Source organism: Olea europaea, unplaced genomic scaffold (genome assembly GCF_002742605.1).
Source record: "Olea europaea var. sylvestris unplaced genomic scaffold, O_europaea_v1 scaffold2316, whole genome shotgun sequence".
Taxonomy (NCBI): Eukaryota; Viridiplantae; Streptophyta; class Magnoliopsida; order Lamiales; family Oleaceae; genus Olea; species Olea europaea.
The window spans coordinates 13,898-28,419 of record NW_019241259.1 but is presented as its reverse complement, the minus strand read 5'-3'; the positions used below and the strand labels follow the sequence as shown (position 1 = coordinate 28,419).

Sequence of the window (14,522 nt, the reverse complement as noted above, 5' to 3'; positions counted from 1 at the left end):
TTCACAACTTTTCAACAACATATTTCATTATTTTTTTTTATCAAAATTTATTAAATATTTAATTTTTATCACAACACAACAAGGGTAGTTTTATAACAGATATTTATGTCCCTATTTCGCTTAGTTAAATGTCAATTTTAGTAAATTTTGATAAAAATTAATAAATCATATTGTAGAAAATTGAATATTTTATTTTTCCAAGTATATGAATGAAATTAATTGTTATTTTGACTTAAATTTCAAATAATTTTTTTTTTATTTAAACCAAATATGAAGATGTTAATGATCATTTTTCGCTTATAATACGCAGGCAGGGTTTGGACCTTGGGCAACTTCAATACAACTCGCGCTCAACCTACGCCCTTCAGCTAAACAGTCATAGTCAAAACTTTTCCACCGCTGGAATGAGCAGCTGGAGAACTCTAGTGCTTCGAATTGGTGAGAAGTGCCCTGACTATGGTGGAAATGACGACTTCAAAGACCATATTGTAAGTGTTCCACTCCCAAATTCCTCCGAAACCCTAGTTTCTTTAGAAGATTTGCCGTGAAAGCCGCCATCTTATGTACTCAAGGATTCGAATTTTGTTTAAGTTTGCTCGTTTCTGAAGTTAAGTGTGTTCTAATTGCATTTATAGGAGACATGCTTTGGTGCCGTTCGCCGTGAATTGGAGTACTCCGAGGACGATATCTTAGTGGTGAAATGTTTTCTATGTCTAATTTATTAGTATTCTTTATTTTACCTTAACCTTTCATCTCTGTATTTACTAAAATCACTCACTGGACCAGAATTAAAGTTTTTTGAGTAGCATTAACTACACAAAAGGATTATGGACTAAAAACAAGTTTGTCATCGAGGTTTGTTATCAGAGGGAGGTTTGTGAATCAATGATGAATTTCCCACTTTGTTAATTGTTGGAGGAAAATTTTTTAGTTGACCTTATTAATGACCTAAGAAGCAAGTTTTCGAATAAGTAATTCGAATAGGACACGGGTATGTTCATACAACTTTTAAACAAAACTTTAGATACGGAGATACGTGTCCAAGCATATCCAAGCGTAGAATCGGATACTTGTGCGCAATATACAAGTGTCTGTGCTTATTATTTATTGACTCAAATTGAAAATTATATAGGCCCGGAAGTGGAAGCCTGAAATAGATAATTTTTCTTCCCCTTCGAAATATATTAAATCAAGCTAGTCAAATTTATCATTTCATATTATGCACTTGTTTTGTCTTAGTTTCCATTTTCCTTTTTTATATATATTTTTATTTTTTAAAATTATCTGGACTGAAAAACTTACTTTGTTATATTGATGCAGTTCCTTCTCCAGTGTGCCGAGCAATTGCCTCACAAGATACCTTTGTATGGAACATTGGTAGGTAGAATATACTATTTAATTATTATTTCCTCAAGTTCCTTTTGTGAATCTTTGTTATTGCTCGGTATAAATGTCAAGGTGGATGATGGATAAAATACTGAAATCATTTTTTGTCAGAAGAATTTACAAGGTTTTATGTGAAAGATTTGAAGCATAAAATTGCAATTGGTAGAAACTGGAAGTTGAATTGATAAATGTATAGCTAAGGATTGTTTTTTAGAATACAATATGAGCATAACTACGGTTGGTTTCTTGTTGCAAATTGCTTTATACATGTGATATGGTAGGAAAAAATCAATATAACTAGATGATATTTTAAGATCTATTCCGTGTAAAAGACTTTTAGAGAATTGATTCAAGCATCTCAATTCTTTCTCTTTAATTGTGAAAGTTGACTCCACACACCACCTGGTGTTGTGTTGCCATTTTTGGGAAGCAAAAAATTGGGCTGGCCACTTAGAACTAACTATAATTTGATAGTTCGCATCAAAACAATCTTTTTATAATGTAGTTAGTTTCTCACAGTGACAAAATTTCTATTCCTTTTTATATTTGATTTTGTGTAATTACTTTATGTATTTATTGATTTCTTCTACCGCATCATTATCTTTTGCTTTGACTCGGGCTCAAGAAAAACATTATTTTGCTCTCCAGTCCGACGTGGTCTGGGTCAAGTGGGCCATAAACATGCTCTGTGAAAGTGGTTTCTTAATGTTTTGAACACCATCGTTTCTGCCTTATCTTTTTTTTTTCTTTCTTTTTTTTTTTTAAATGAAAATGAAGCTTTAATTGCTGTGGCACAAAGCACCCATGAATAAAAATTTAAAGCAGACATAACAGGTGTTTCATCATTACAAAATTAAAAAATGTGAAAACGTGGACAATGCTTATTGGCTCCAAACAAATATTTAATGTCTGAGTATGTTCTTCTTCCTGGAGAATGGAAACTCTATTTTATTGGTGCCTCTCTTCCCTCTCATCAATTTGCATCACCTCATTCTATAAAGAGCCAGCCTCGAAGTGCTATGATTCCTCTTATTTCTTTTTGTATGGTGATCATTTAAGCATGAAGTCCGTAGTGAACAGGTAATTTTCCGGTGGATACCACATGTTGGGAGAAAGCATGTCCTGCAACAGAAATATTTCCTCGTTAACCCCCTGTATAATTTATTAGGGCGAGTCTCTTTTTCGCGTGGCAGATAAAAAACAAAGAGAGGTGCGAGTCCAACAAATCAATAACACACTAGAGCACCTTTTTTGACAGCTACGCTGTTAAACTTCTACCTAAAATAATTTGAACGAACTAGGGTTTGCCCATGCCAAAATGATGCCTATTAAAGCTGGTTTTCAATTCTCCAAGCAGCATTTGATATTGTTTTAAATTAATGTAAATCTTTTGTGAGGTGGTAATTTTTCCCACTGCATGTATTAGAGAATGCCAGTCATGCTAATATATATCTGCTAACAGTATGACTTTACATTAGCAATTTTAACTAATTTCTTCTGATGTATGGTGATTTTTATTCTTTTGATTTCCTGCTGATGACAACACACTTCTCCCATTTGTTTTCATTAACACTCACCTATTTCTTTAGGTTGGTCTACTAAATCTGGAGAATGAGGATTTTGTCACAAAAGTTGTAGAGAATACTCAAGCTAATTTGCAGGTGAGGGATCCCAAGATAGAGACCATATTTGCTTGTATGTTCCATTTAACTTTTATACAGTAGGCACGCTTCTAAACCTTTTCTTTATGAATAAAACTGCTTTCATTCCTCTTGCCGTGTCGTCCATTTTGCTCCCCCCCATCTTGAAACAGTACATCCTCTTCCCCTTCATAGACAATTTAATTAATATGTTGATGGTGTTTTGACGAATCTGGTCATCGCATTTGAAGTCTGGTTTATTTGCAAATTAAGACTTGTCAAACATTGTGATCGTCAAAGTTTGGTGAAATTGTTCTCCTTTTGCTCCATTGATGCATATTTCAAGGGTTGCTGGTTGGGCAAAACTTTTGAAAACTGGTCATTATCTTGTCCCGGCACAAATATCATAGGATAAAATTGTAGATGGCCAGATGGCTTTTGTCTTTATTAACTCACGTCAGATTTACAAAGCTCTTTTGAACAGAAACTTTGGAACTTGTCTCGGCCAACCGGAAATATAGGGTTTTGAATTAATTTTTTTGCTCGATCAGTACGTGAATGCTGTATCAGCGAATTTTTATTTTCATCAAGTGGTATATCTTGGTTGAAAGAGAAAGTTTCACATTATTGTTATCTCAGCCTATGATGTGTTTGGTGAGACGAATTCATTCCTTTATAATTGTCTCATGTATTTCAGGCTGCTTTGGACTCTGGAAATTGTGATAGGATCCGTGTATTGATGCGCTTTTTGACAGGCTTGGTATGTGTCAGCTGGCTACTCTACTGCTTCAGAAAACATTGCCTTACGTTAAAAGTTTTGAACCTTTACAACTTAACTAGTATCTTGGATTTAGAAAAGAAAGGTCTTTCTTTAATAAATTCTTTTCTTTTTTTACGTTATGTTAACTGAGATACAAGGATTAACATTTCTGGATTGAATCAAGATATTTAGACTGTTTAAATAATCGAGGTGGGGAGTTCAGGGGTTGGTGCATTGGCAAAGAGCCTGAACTAAAAACCAAAACTCTATGGGTTTAATATTAGGCTTCCTTTTTGTGTCTTTAATGCCAAATATTTGATCTGCACTTAGTCTTCTACTCGTATCTCTTGGTTAGCCAGGAATCAATTGGGTATGAATTGTTATTACGTTGAGTTACTTGGGATTAGATGGATGTAAGAGGGAAGACTAATGTACATTCTCACCTGTGCTGTATATGAATATAAGGGGAAGCTCTTTTCCTCTTCCTTAAAAGATTTTGAAGTACGGGTTTCCTATTAAATATAGTGTATTCCCGACTCTTTTGTACTTCCGATATTGTCTTCAATCCTGTTCAGGTGATAATTGTGAGAGGGAAAAAAACAGAGAAGAATTCCTTGTTACTTTTTTCATTGACATCCCAACTCTTAGCATTAGACTTTGTTACTTTCCTTTTTATTGTTGAAATAGTTGGAAAAATATAATTTTTCAAGAAAAAGTATTACATAATTTGCTTCATTCTCTTTCGGGGTACTGGGTACAGATGTGCAGCAAAGTTCTTCAACCGAGTTCATTGGTGGTTCTGTTTGAAACATTACTATCATCAGCGGCAACAACAGTGGATGATGATAAAGGAAATCCCTCTTGGCAAGCTCGTGCTGACTTTTATATAACTTGTATTTTGTCGTGTCTCCCTTGGGGGGGAGGAGAACTGGTTGAGGTAAAGCTTCTTTCTTTGATAGGCAATTTTCACTTTGTTTTTGATAGGCATTAACTATGTCAGGCTTCATTTTGATGGCATCGTTTAGAGGTCTTCCCTGATTATAATTTTCTTTAGTTTAGCATCACTTTATCTCCCTCCCTCACGTCTCCCATTTCTTCTAATGAAAAAATATAACCACGACGACAAATACCGTTGCGATTTCTTCCTTTTTCTTTCTTCTCTCTCACATTTTTAGCCTTAGTGGACTTCTGGAAGAATTATAAAGTTCTTTCTTGTACTATGGCTGCCAATTAACATGAGATGATAGTTTAAGTTTGTTTGACTGCCAGCAAGTTCCTGAGGAGATTGAGAGGGTTATGGCCGGCATACAGGCTTACATGAGCATTAGAAGGCATGTTTCTGACACTGGCTTCTCTGTCTTCGAGGATATTGATGAAAGCAATGAACCTGACAATGAAAAAGTATGTGTTACGGTCTTGCTTAGTATGTTTCCTCGTTCCCTTTGGGGGGTGAGAAATTATAATATTTTGCATTCATAAAGTACTTGGCTATTGATTCTCAACTATTAATTTTTAGTTTATTTATGTTTAGGATTTCTTGGAGGACTTGTGGAGTCGGATTCAAGATCTTTCTAACAACGGGTGGAAGCTTGATAGCGGTACTGTTATTTTTGTCTTTAATTTTGGTTGTTTCATCACTTTTTGCTGTATATATACTATCCTGTGCTCCACTCAAACTTCCCATGATATTATGCCAAATAATTTTTCAATGCCTCATCCTTCCTCATCAACTAGGAAAAGGCAGAATGTTCAATTTGGGAGGGGGGTTTCTACTTTCAAATGGCAGCAGCATTAAGCAACTTCCCACCCATATTCTTATTCTTAGCATATTTATACTGGTGCTTATTACATTTTGATTTCTGCAATAAAGTTATATGCTCAATATATTTCCTCTACTCTGAGTTATAAATCCCTTTCCAGTTCCAAGACCACACCTTTCATTTGAAGCACAGCTGGTTGCCGGGAAGTCTCATGATTTTGGTCCCATAAGCTGCCCTGACCAATCTGATCCTCCTACTGCATTATCTGGGATTGCCTTTGGCAGACAAAAGCACGAAGCTGAGTCAAAATATCCTCAAAGGATACGGAGGCTTAATATATTTCCTTCTAGTAAATATGAGGTACTTTACTGAGTCATACTCTAATTGATTGAATTTAGATGTATGTTTTCAAATTCTCGTATTTATGAAGTCTGTATTACTTTTTTATCCCATATCTAAATGTGCAACTGTCATTCCCAGAGAGGACATAAAATAGCAAGCCTGTTGAATTAATTTCTGGTTGGTAAATTTTGCTTCCATTTTCATGGGAATATCTGTACTCTGCTACTGAAGTTCCTTAACAATGAATAGCTACTGTTACATTTTTAACCGCAATGCTTCAATGTTCTTGGAGTCTAGTTTCCCCACCAAGATTGTGATTTGCATTACTAGCATATTAATATTTGTAGCCTTCATTAATGAGTATAGATAATGGTATGTAAAAACACATTTTCACTTGCCAGTGTAATGGGCAATTAGTAGACTTGCTTTATAGTCCTTATCACAGAAATTTTAAGTTTAGAAGTCTTTCTGTTTTTTCTTTCCCTTCAGTGGTATTTTGGGAAATTTACATTTGGTAATCCATCCATTTCAAGCACGCTGATGGTTTGATCTATTTGAAACATTCAGTTACTTTTGCAGGTTTAGTTTCTTAAGGTACTTTATAGCTTTTTCTAGCTTGTCTGTGCTTTTCCTTAAATGTTCTGCATTCCCTTTCTTTTGAATGTTAAACAACTCTTTTATCATGCTCAACTTTTGGGGTCAATGGATGTGAAATGATTTAAGTGATTATTCAACCCTTGTAAAATAGGTCCAACATGGTTAGCCATAATAATTAATTCTTCTTCTTAATGCAAGCACTTAATTTTGTCGGAACTCTCTTTTTCTCATTGATAGTTAAAAATTTGATTTTTTTTTTCTTTACTGCTGTGTATGTGCAAAATTGAGTAATTTAGTACCACTCCGTTGGTTGCAAAATGTCTGCACTTGGCAAATCTTTATGGAATTGCAGATTTTTTGACATTGTGATGTTACGTAATCATTGATCAACAAGGTTTTGAGGATGTCATGTTGGCTGGTATTTCTGAAAAACTTTATCGATCTGCACGGATTTTGATGTGTTCTTTCTTTAATATTCCAAATCAACATAATTCCTTTTTTCCTATACTTTGGAAGTTCAACTTGTGTGCCTTGAGACTGTTTGCCACTTCAAAAGTTCTGCACTTTAGAGATGGTATCTGGGTAGAACCTATGAGTATAGCTTTGATGGTGTGCATGTACTCACTACTATTCTTTCTTTTGACATATGCTGTTTAATGCACTCTCATTAGTGGCTCATTTTCCCCTGTTCCTTCTTCTAATGGCAGGATGTGCAGCCTATAGATCGGTTTGTTGTGGAAGAGTATTTGTTGGATGTGATGTTATTCTTAAATGGCTGGTTAGTAGATGCGTTGACTCAACTCATTTTGTTCATTTAAGTTCACATTAATGCTACAGTGGTTTCTGGTAAATGTCGGTAACAGTCTTGGAATTAATTTTGGCATTTGAAGTATGTTGGTAGGTTGGAAGGAGGATTGGGCATTCATACTTCTATTAAGCAGATATGCCCACTAGAGATTCTTGAATTTCTTTTGCATTAAAGTTCTTGTTAAGTGCTATTCTGTCTGTTGTTGATTGTCCGCCATTGAGAGTATATAATGAAGAAAGCGAGGAATTGCTAGTGTTCATGTTTGCTGGTGACTTTACAAGATAGTTCATCTCCAAGAACTTCACCGTTCCATTTTTCCTTCAAAGAGGGAGAATCTTTTGTGAAGAGAAATTTTTTGACGTATGATGAGAAAGGAGACTATTTATACTGCTAAAGATTTTCTACCTATGTTGTGCTTGCTCGAATTTTTATACATTAGGGGCATTTCAACATAACCAACGGCACTTGATTTTTTATTATTATTATTATTATTATTATTATTATTTTTAATATGGTGATCATTCAGAAACCTTGCTATCTCACCTTGCAGCACAACTTGTACTCCTATTTTCCTCACCATTTATGTTGCTATTATGCAAAGTGCATCTATTTGACATCATGTAGAAGTTTATTTCCCATCTTGGTGATATTTGGATTTGAGTAAATGGAGTTGTTTCCTGCCTCGTGATTTTTCTTCGTGCTTTAAATTTTCTGGAGTTGAAATGTTCATCCTACTTCCTACCCTGATATTGGCATACTGTGTCCAGATTTAGGTTGAGTGCATTGGCTGAGCATTTTTTTTTTTTTTTGTCATGAAATTTATGAATATGATTCCATTGTTACTTTATATTCTTATTCTTTTGTTTTGGTTCTTGCAAAGCTAGTCGAAAGGAATGTGCTTCATACATGGTTGGGCTGCCTGTTTCCTTCCGATACGAATACCTTATGGCTGAGACAATTTTCTCTCAGGTATGAAGTGAGATTTTATGCATGTCTGTGAAATGTTATAATTTCCTTATAATTTAAATGTCAAAGTCAAACATTAATTTTTGCCACACATTTCATAAGACCCCAGTGTTACTACCCGTTCATCCACCGCTCTTGTCTATCTCTCTGTAGTTTCATTAACACAATTTTATCCAAATAAGCACACATCCAATCCTTTTGGAATGGCAATATTAGGTTTTTTATTGAAGTTGTCGAGCTAATTAATCAAGCAAAGCAGGGGTGTCCCTGCATGGGAGGGTGCAGGGTTTGTGCATTTTGATGTTTTCTTATGAAGAGTTGAGTTTAGACGTATCCATGTCAGCAATTTCATTATGAAGTATGCAAACTCATAAAATATGCAGAAAGATCTTGGGATATGACTGTCCATATGAAAGAGGACAACCAACCTTGGCTTGCGTTCATTTACAGAGACGCAGAAGAATCGGATTTTTGAAAGTCAATACATGTTATCACTTGATGTCTGGCAAAGCTAGTTAACCTTGATCTCTGTGATCTTAGGCAGCAGGATCTTTTAGTGGCAACTGGCAAGCCTTAGCTGATGTGCAATGTATGGAAAGATCAGCTTATTTTGCCACTGTTTTGTTTAGATAAAAATCAGATTTTTGATGGATTTGATAAAAGTTGATGAAAAATGCGTGCTCAAAAAGTTGATAAAATTGTGAGTCCCATAAAATGAGTGGTTGAAAATGAGTTTTTGGAAATGGGGGCCGAATGGGGGCTTAGTTTTAGGTTTATCTCTCTTCTAGAAAATTGCTTTCTCATATTTGTAATTTGTATTTTCTCCGAAAAAAATTGTTCATATGTCCTTCCATTATTCAATATACTATTCTAGAAGAAAGCAGCGTAAATTTACCATGTTAATAGGATTGAGATACTCCTCCGATCCTCCGACCAGAACACAAAACACAATAAATAAATTAATAAATGAAAAAAATTGAATGGAGAAAGGTGAGTGGATTTATCCAACAAAAGTTTTGTTGATTCAAGAATGAGTTCGAATTTTAATTTGGGGTCATAATTGATTGAAACACTAACATATATCTTCGCTTTTCAAATTTTTTGGCTTTGCAGCTTCTTTTGTTGCCTCAGCCCCCGTTCAAGCCGATGTATTATACTTTGGTCATTATTGACCTCTGTAAGGTGCCATATTTTGCCAATTTTATTAACTTCTTTCATTCCCAAGATGCTATTCTGTTCTGTAAAACACAATTTCAAGCATTCGATAGTAATAGTTTGGAAGGTGCTATCAAGTGTTCTGACTGTGGGGGTTACATTACAGTCTCTTCCTGGTGCCTTCCCGGCAGTTGTAGCAGGGGCAGTCCGTGCTCTTTTTGACAAAATTGCTGATTTAGACATGGAGTGCCGTACACGCCTTATCCTTTGGTTCTCACATCACTTGTAAGTTTATCTCTTGTTGTCATGTATGTTTGGTGATATTCAGGTGGAGAGTTTTATGCTTTTTGTGAAGTCCGTTTATGAAGTTTTATTCGTGCAAATATCACATTGCAATTAATGAAATATTTCTTATGCAAGTAGTGCATGTCACCATTCAGATTCTTGGAACGCATATAGGTTGTGTGCAAAAAGAATAGTTTTATTCTTCCTTGGAATATATTTATTAATTTGTCTTCTACTACTACTCACATTTTCATACATATTGTTGAGAACTAACCCTTACAACCAAAACCCAAAACACCTTTTTACTGCCACTTTGACAAATTTGATTATAATAATTACATGCCAATACAGGCAAGTGTGTGTATTGTGCTTTTGGTATAGAGCTGAAGTTATCTAGTTCTGTAAAAGTCTCTTCCTTGATGAATGCGTGGTAGCAAAACAGAACATTAATTAGAGCTTAGTAGGAACTGTGGGTAAAAATTGGAAAAAAGCTTTCCTTGTTGCAACCCTGTATATTTTGTTGCGACTTCAGTATGAAACTAATTAGAAGTGGGCGCGGGTCAGTTCGGTTCGGTTCTCTTTACCAAAATTTTCGGGTATCTAGTAAATGGAACCGTCGGGTCCAAATATAATTATGGAACCGTTCGGGTTTGGTTCTGTACTATAATTAAATTTTTTAACATTTATAATAACATTATATAAATACAACTAATGACACATTTAATAGTTTTGAAATGTCAGAGACTGATAGACTACCTTATTTAAATGATCGCTACGATCAAAGTTTCGGTTGACATATGTCACAGCTTCGATCGGAGGTCACAGTATCGGCCGACGATTGTATAGGTTTTAGAATGTCAGTGAGGTTGCAAGAGTGAGTGCGAGAGACAAGACAGCATTATGCACTTTAGTGTAGGTGCTTAGGGTTATTTAGTAGGTTGGATCTTATTGGGCTAAGAAATGAAACAATAAAATGGGTAATTGGGCCAAAAATAAAAAAATTAGAAATAAAACAAATTATTGAGCCAAAATTTTGGATTTAGAAATTGTTAATTTGTTTAGAAAAAATTAAAATTAAAATAATTTGACTTATTCAATATAAAAAAAAATTAGAAAGATTCGGTTCTTGGTCTAGAACCGAGAACCGAACATACCCGTTAGTTCTCAATTCAGATACCTGTAGGGGTATTTAATTTGACAAGAACCGTCGGGTTAGGTCGGTTTGGTTCGGGAGATTTGCCCAACCCTAAAACTAATATAAGGTGCCATTTTAAGAAAATAGTTACTTTTAAAACATTTTGATCAATTTGTGCAGTAGGGACTCTTGACCCCCCAAAATTGTTTTGAAGTGGCTGTTCCTTTTGGGTTTATGTATAAAAACGATATTATTTAGGATTCCCCATGCCTCATTTGTGTACCTTGTGCATCATTGGATATCTTTCTGTGTGAACATGCTCTAGTATGCCGACTTATGCTGATACATCATTCCCAGAAAATTTCTCACTGCTTCATTGTTTCGTGGTATTTTGGATTGCAGATCCAATTTTCAATTCATATGGCCGTGGGAAGAATGGGCTCATGTCTTAGACCTCCCAAAATGGGCTCCACAACGGGTGTTTGTCCAGGAAATTTTGGAAAGAGAAGTACGTTTGTCTTATTGGGACAAAATTAAGCAGGTATATATATGCCGTTGGCTAGTTATTTTAATTTGCTTGTTTTGCTTTTCATTTATATCAGTAAGCAAACAAATATGTTGGCAATAGACAATATGTTGAGCATATTTGTGAGTTATGACTATAAAATGAGCTGTGATGCATGAGTATGTCAAAAAGTAATTTCATTTGTTAAGATCAATAGCTGCTAAAATAATTTCTAATTTGCATTGATTAAGCTCTGATGATGGATGTGTGATGTATCAAGGAGTTGTACTTTCAGAGTAGTGTGATAGTTTATAGTTCCATGTTTCAGCCACCTCTTGGAAGGCCACAGGAGGCTCTTCCACGCATGGATGGATTATATATGTTTCTTAAGTACGGTTGCATGTATTGTCAATATAGGATTGCATATTGGATAAGATGAATAGAGATGGGATGGTAATTTTATTAATATATGCTATAGTGAGCTTGATGTATTGCCAATTTTATGAACACGTCTTCATGTGTGTGTTGCTTAATAAAATTTTGATTGCTGGTGTGCGAATGGTTTTCATACTAACACAATTTGAGAATTATTAACTCCAGCAAGTAAAATGTATAAATTGTGTTTTCTTAGTGGCGAAAATTGAGTCTTTTGTGTGTTTGACTAGTCCTGTGTAATTTCTTTCATTTGTTTGTGCTTATAGAGCATTGAGAGTGCCCCTGTTTTAGAAGAGTTACTTCCACCAAAAGGTACACCAAACTTCAAATACAGTTCAGAAGATGGAGATAAAACTGAGCATGCCCTTTCCTCAGAACTTATTGGCATGGTGAAAGGAAGGCTATCTGCACGTGAAATTGTTTCATGGGTTGACAATAGTGTGCTTGCCATTCATGGTTTGGATATCGCACTCAGCGTTGTTGTTCAAACCCTTCTCAATATTGGATCAAAAAGTTTTACACATTTGATCACTGTTTTGGAGAGATATGGTCAAGTCATTTCAAGGATTTGTTCAGATCAGGACAAACAAGTTATGCTGATATCTGAAGTGAGTTCATTCTGGAAGAACAATGCTCAAATGACAGCTATAGCCATTGACAGAATGATGGGTTATCGCCTTATATCTAATTTGGCAATTGTGAGATGGGTTTTTTCACCATCTAATGTCAATCAATTTCATATTTCAGATCGTCCATGGGAGGTAATGTACAACAGTTTTAGATTATTTATTTATTTATTATTATTATTTTTTTTAGGGTCCATAATATTCTTAGTAAATTTATGCTAGAATATGCGAAGTATTTCTTTTCTGTTTCACATATATGTATATATTTTTTTTTTCTTTATACACAGACGATTCTAAATAATATTATATGCTTCTAGGAAAGGGGTTGTTGTAGATTGAGAAATTGTACAGCCTTTTGTTATTAAACGTGGCAAACACATACCTTCTAGTGTAGGTAGGCATACATTCCAACAATGACGCACCTGTATAGGCAACTAAATTTAGAGTTAATATCACAGTAATATTTTAGAAGGGACTACTACTGGATGTTTCTGCTATCATCTTGAGAGGAGTTCTCAGAGAGGGGGATAGAGAAATCAAAAGGGGTGAATTGGGGGTGGCCTACCATGACATTGATAACCAGATCAAACATGATTTACATTTTCCAGAGAAAAACTTATATTTTGTGTAAGTAGTATTGCTCTAATCTCTTAAGTTTCAATTTGCACCAAAGAACAAGGCCTTCTTCGAATAAGCCAATCCATTTGGGACCCTGCAGAACATCTACCTTTTTTAATTCACTGTCTAAGTACAAAATTTGTAGAAGTACATGTTAGTTGCCTGAATTGATTTTCGCAAATTACTAAATTGAATGAATTATTTTGAACAATTTAAGGATTGGGTTACGTGGATACCTTTCTGAACTTTCAAATCTTGCTTATGGAAAATAAGAGAGGCAGGCCATATCTATCTCATGTGTACCTACTGTTATAAATTGTTGCATTGCAATCTCTGGTCACTGTTCGGCATCCACAGCTTTGTTTATAGAATTACAGAGCGATAACAAGCTTAGATTGATGGTATTTTACTTTACATGATCTGATTGGTAAATGAAAGCAAGATGTTAATCTTTTAATTAAATCCAGGGGAAACCTTTTAGTTGGCTTATGATATCAGTTATTCTTTCATCGAATGTTTGTTTCAATATGTGAATATTAGTTCAAATATTTCTGCTATTGCAGATTCTGAGGAATGCTGTGAACAAGACATACAACCGTATTTCTGATCTAAGGAAGGAGATGTCGTCCTTGAAAAAGAGCGTTTTATCAGCTGAAGAATCTGCATCTAAAGCCAGAGCAGAGTTATCAGCTGCTGAGTCAAAGCTTACACTCATGGATGGTGAACCTGTTCTTGGTGAAAATCCTGTGAGAATGAAGCGTTTGAAATCTCAAGCTGACAAAGCAAACGAGGAGGAGTTATCTGTTCGTGAATCATTGGAGGCAAAGGAGGCTCTTTTTGCTCAAGCTGTTGATGAAATTGAGGTATTCTTAGATTTCAGACTGGATCTTATAGAATAAAGAGAAGTTTAAATAATACTTGGTGGATATGAAATATGAAATAATTGAATTAATAGTAAGTTCATTGAGAACTGGTTTCTTATTGGATCCATGTTTTATCTACAGGCTTTATTTATATCCTTGTATAAAAATTTTTCCAATGTTTTGGTGGAACCCCTTCGTGATGCATATAATTATCTGATGAAATTGTGTACCCAATAATTTTTTTGGTTGATATTTTATGTTCCTTTTGCTTGGTTTGGGTGGATGTTGCAGTCACTCCAACGGGGATAGGAGTGGAAATGATTATACTGTTGGTGAGAAAGAGCAATGGTGTTCATCAACTCTGGGTTATGTCAAAGCCTTCACCCGCCAATATGCTTCAGAGGTAAGTTCTTTCCTGTGATTCCTTAGTTTGTACTTGGCTTTTCTTGTTCTATGGTTCGAGAATGACAATTTTACTCTGGAGCTTGTGTGAAGTGATGCTTTTTACGATTTTTGAATTGCATATTTTTAATTTGAGGTGAATGATAGGGCTTTCTTCAATTTTCAAAATATGGTGGTAACAATGTCAATTTGTACTCTCTTGCTTTTGTTCACTTGAGGCTTTATGTGCCTACCTGGAA

The 14,522-nt window shown here is 35.0% G+C and overlaps 1 protein-coding gene across 1 annotated transcript in view; it reads left to right on the top strand.

The window, feature by feature from the left end:
• Positions 1-291: 291 nt before the first annotated feature.
• LOC111381506 (nuclear cap-binding protein subunit 1) overlaps positions 292-14,522 on the top strand; it is a 15,074-nt gene continuing 843 nt past the window's right edge. The window contains exons 1-18 of the mRNA XM_023005294.1: positions 292-488; positions 636-695; positions 1,321-1,377; positions 2,976-3,047; positions 3,724-3,786; positions 4,547-4,723; positions 5,056-5,187; positions 5,318-5,384; positions 5,707-5,906; positions 7,193-7,263; positions 8,178-8,262; positions 9,373-9,441; positions 9,581-9,699; positions 11,237-11,375; positions 12,041-12,535; positions 13,582-13,881; positions 14,023-14,105; positions 14,173-14,284. Of these exons, the coding sequence (XP_022861062.1) occupies positions 405-488; positions 636-695; positions 1,321-1,377; positions 2,976-3,047; positions 3,724-3,786; positions 4,547-4,723; positions 5,056-5,187; positions 5,318-5,384; positions 5,707-5,906; positions 7,193-7,263; positions 8,178-8,262; positions 9,373-9,441; positions 9,581-9,699; positions 11,237-11,375; positions 12,041-12,535; positions 13,582-13,881; positions 14,023-14,105; positions 14,173-14,284 (2,385 nt within the window). The 5' untranslated portion in view covers positions 292-404. The remainder of the gene's footprint in view (positions 489-635; positions 696-1,320; positions 1,378-2,975; positions 3,048-3,723; positions 3,787-4,546; positions 4,724-5,055; positions 5,188-5,317; positions 5,385-5,706; positions 5,907-7,192; positions 7,264-8,177; positions 8,263-9,372; positions 9,442-9,580; positions 9,700-11,236; positions 11,376-12,040; positions 12,536-13,581; positions 13,882-14,022; positions 14,106-14,172; positions 14,285-14,522) is intronic.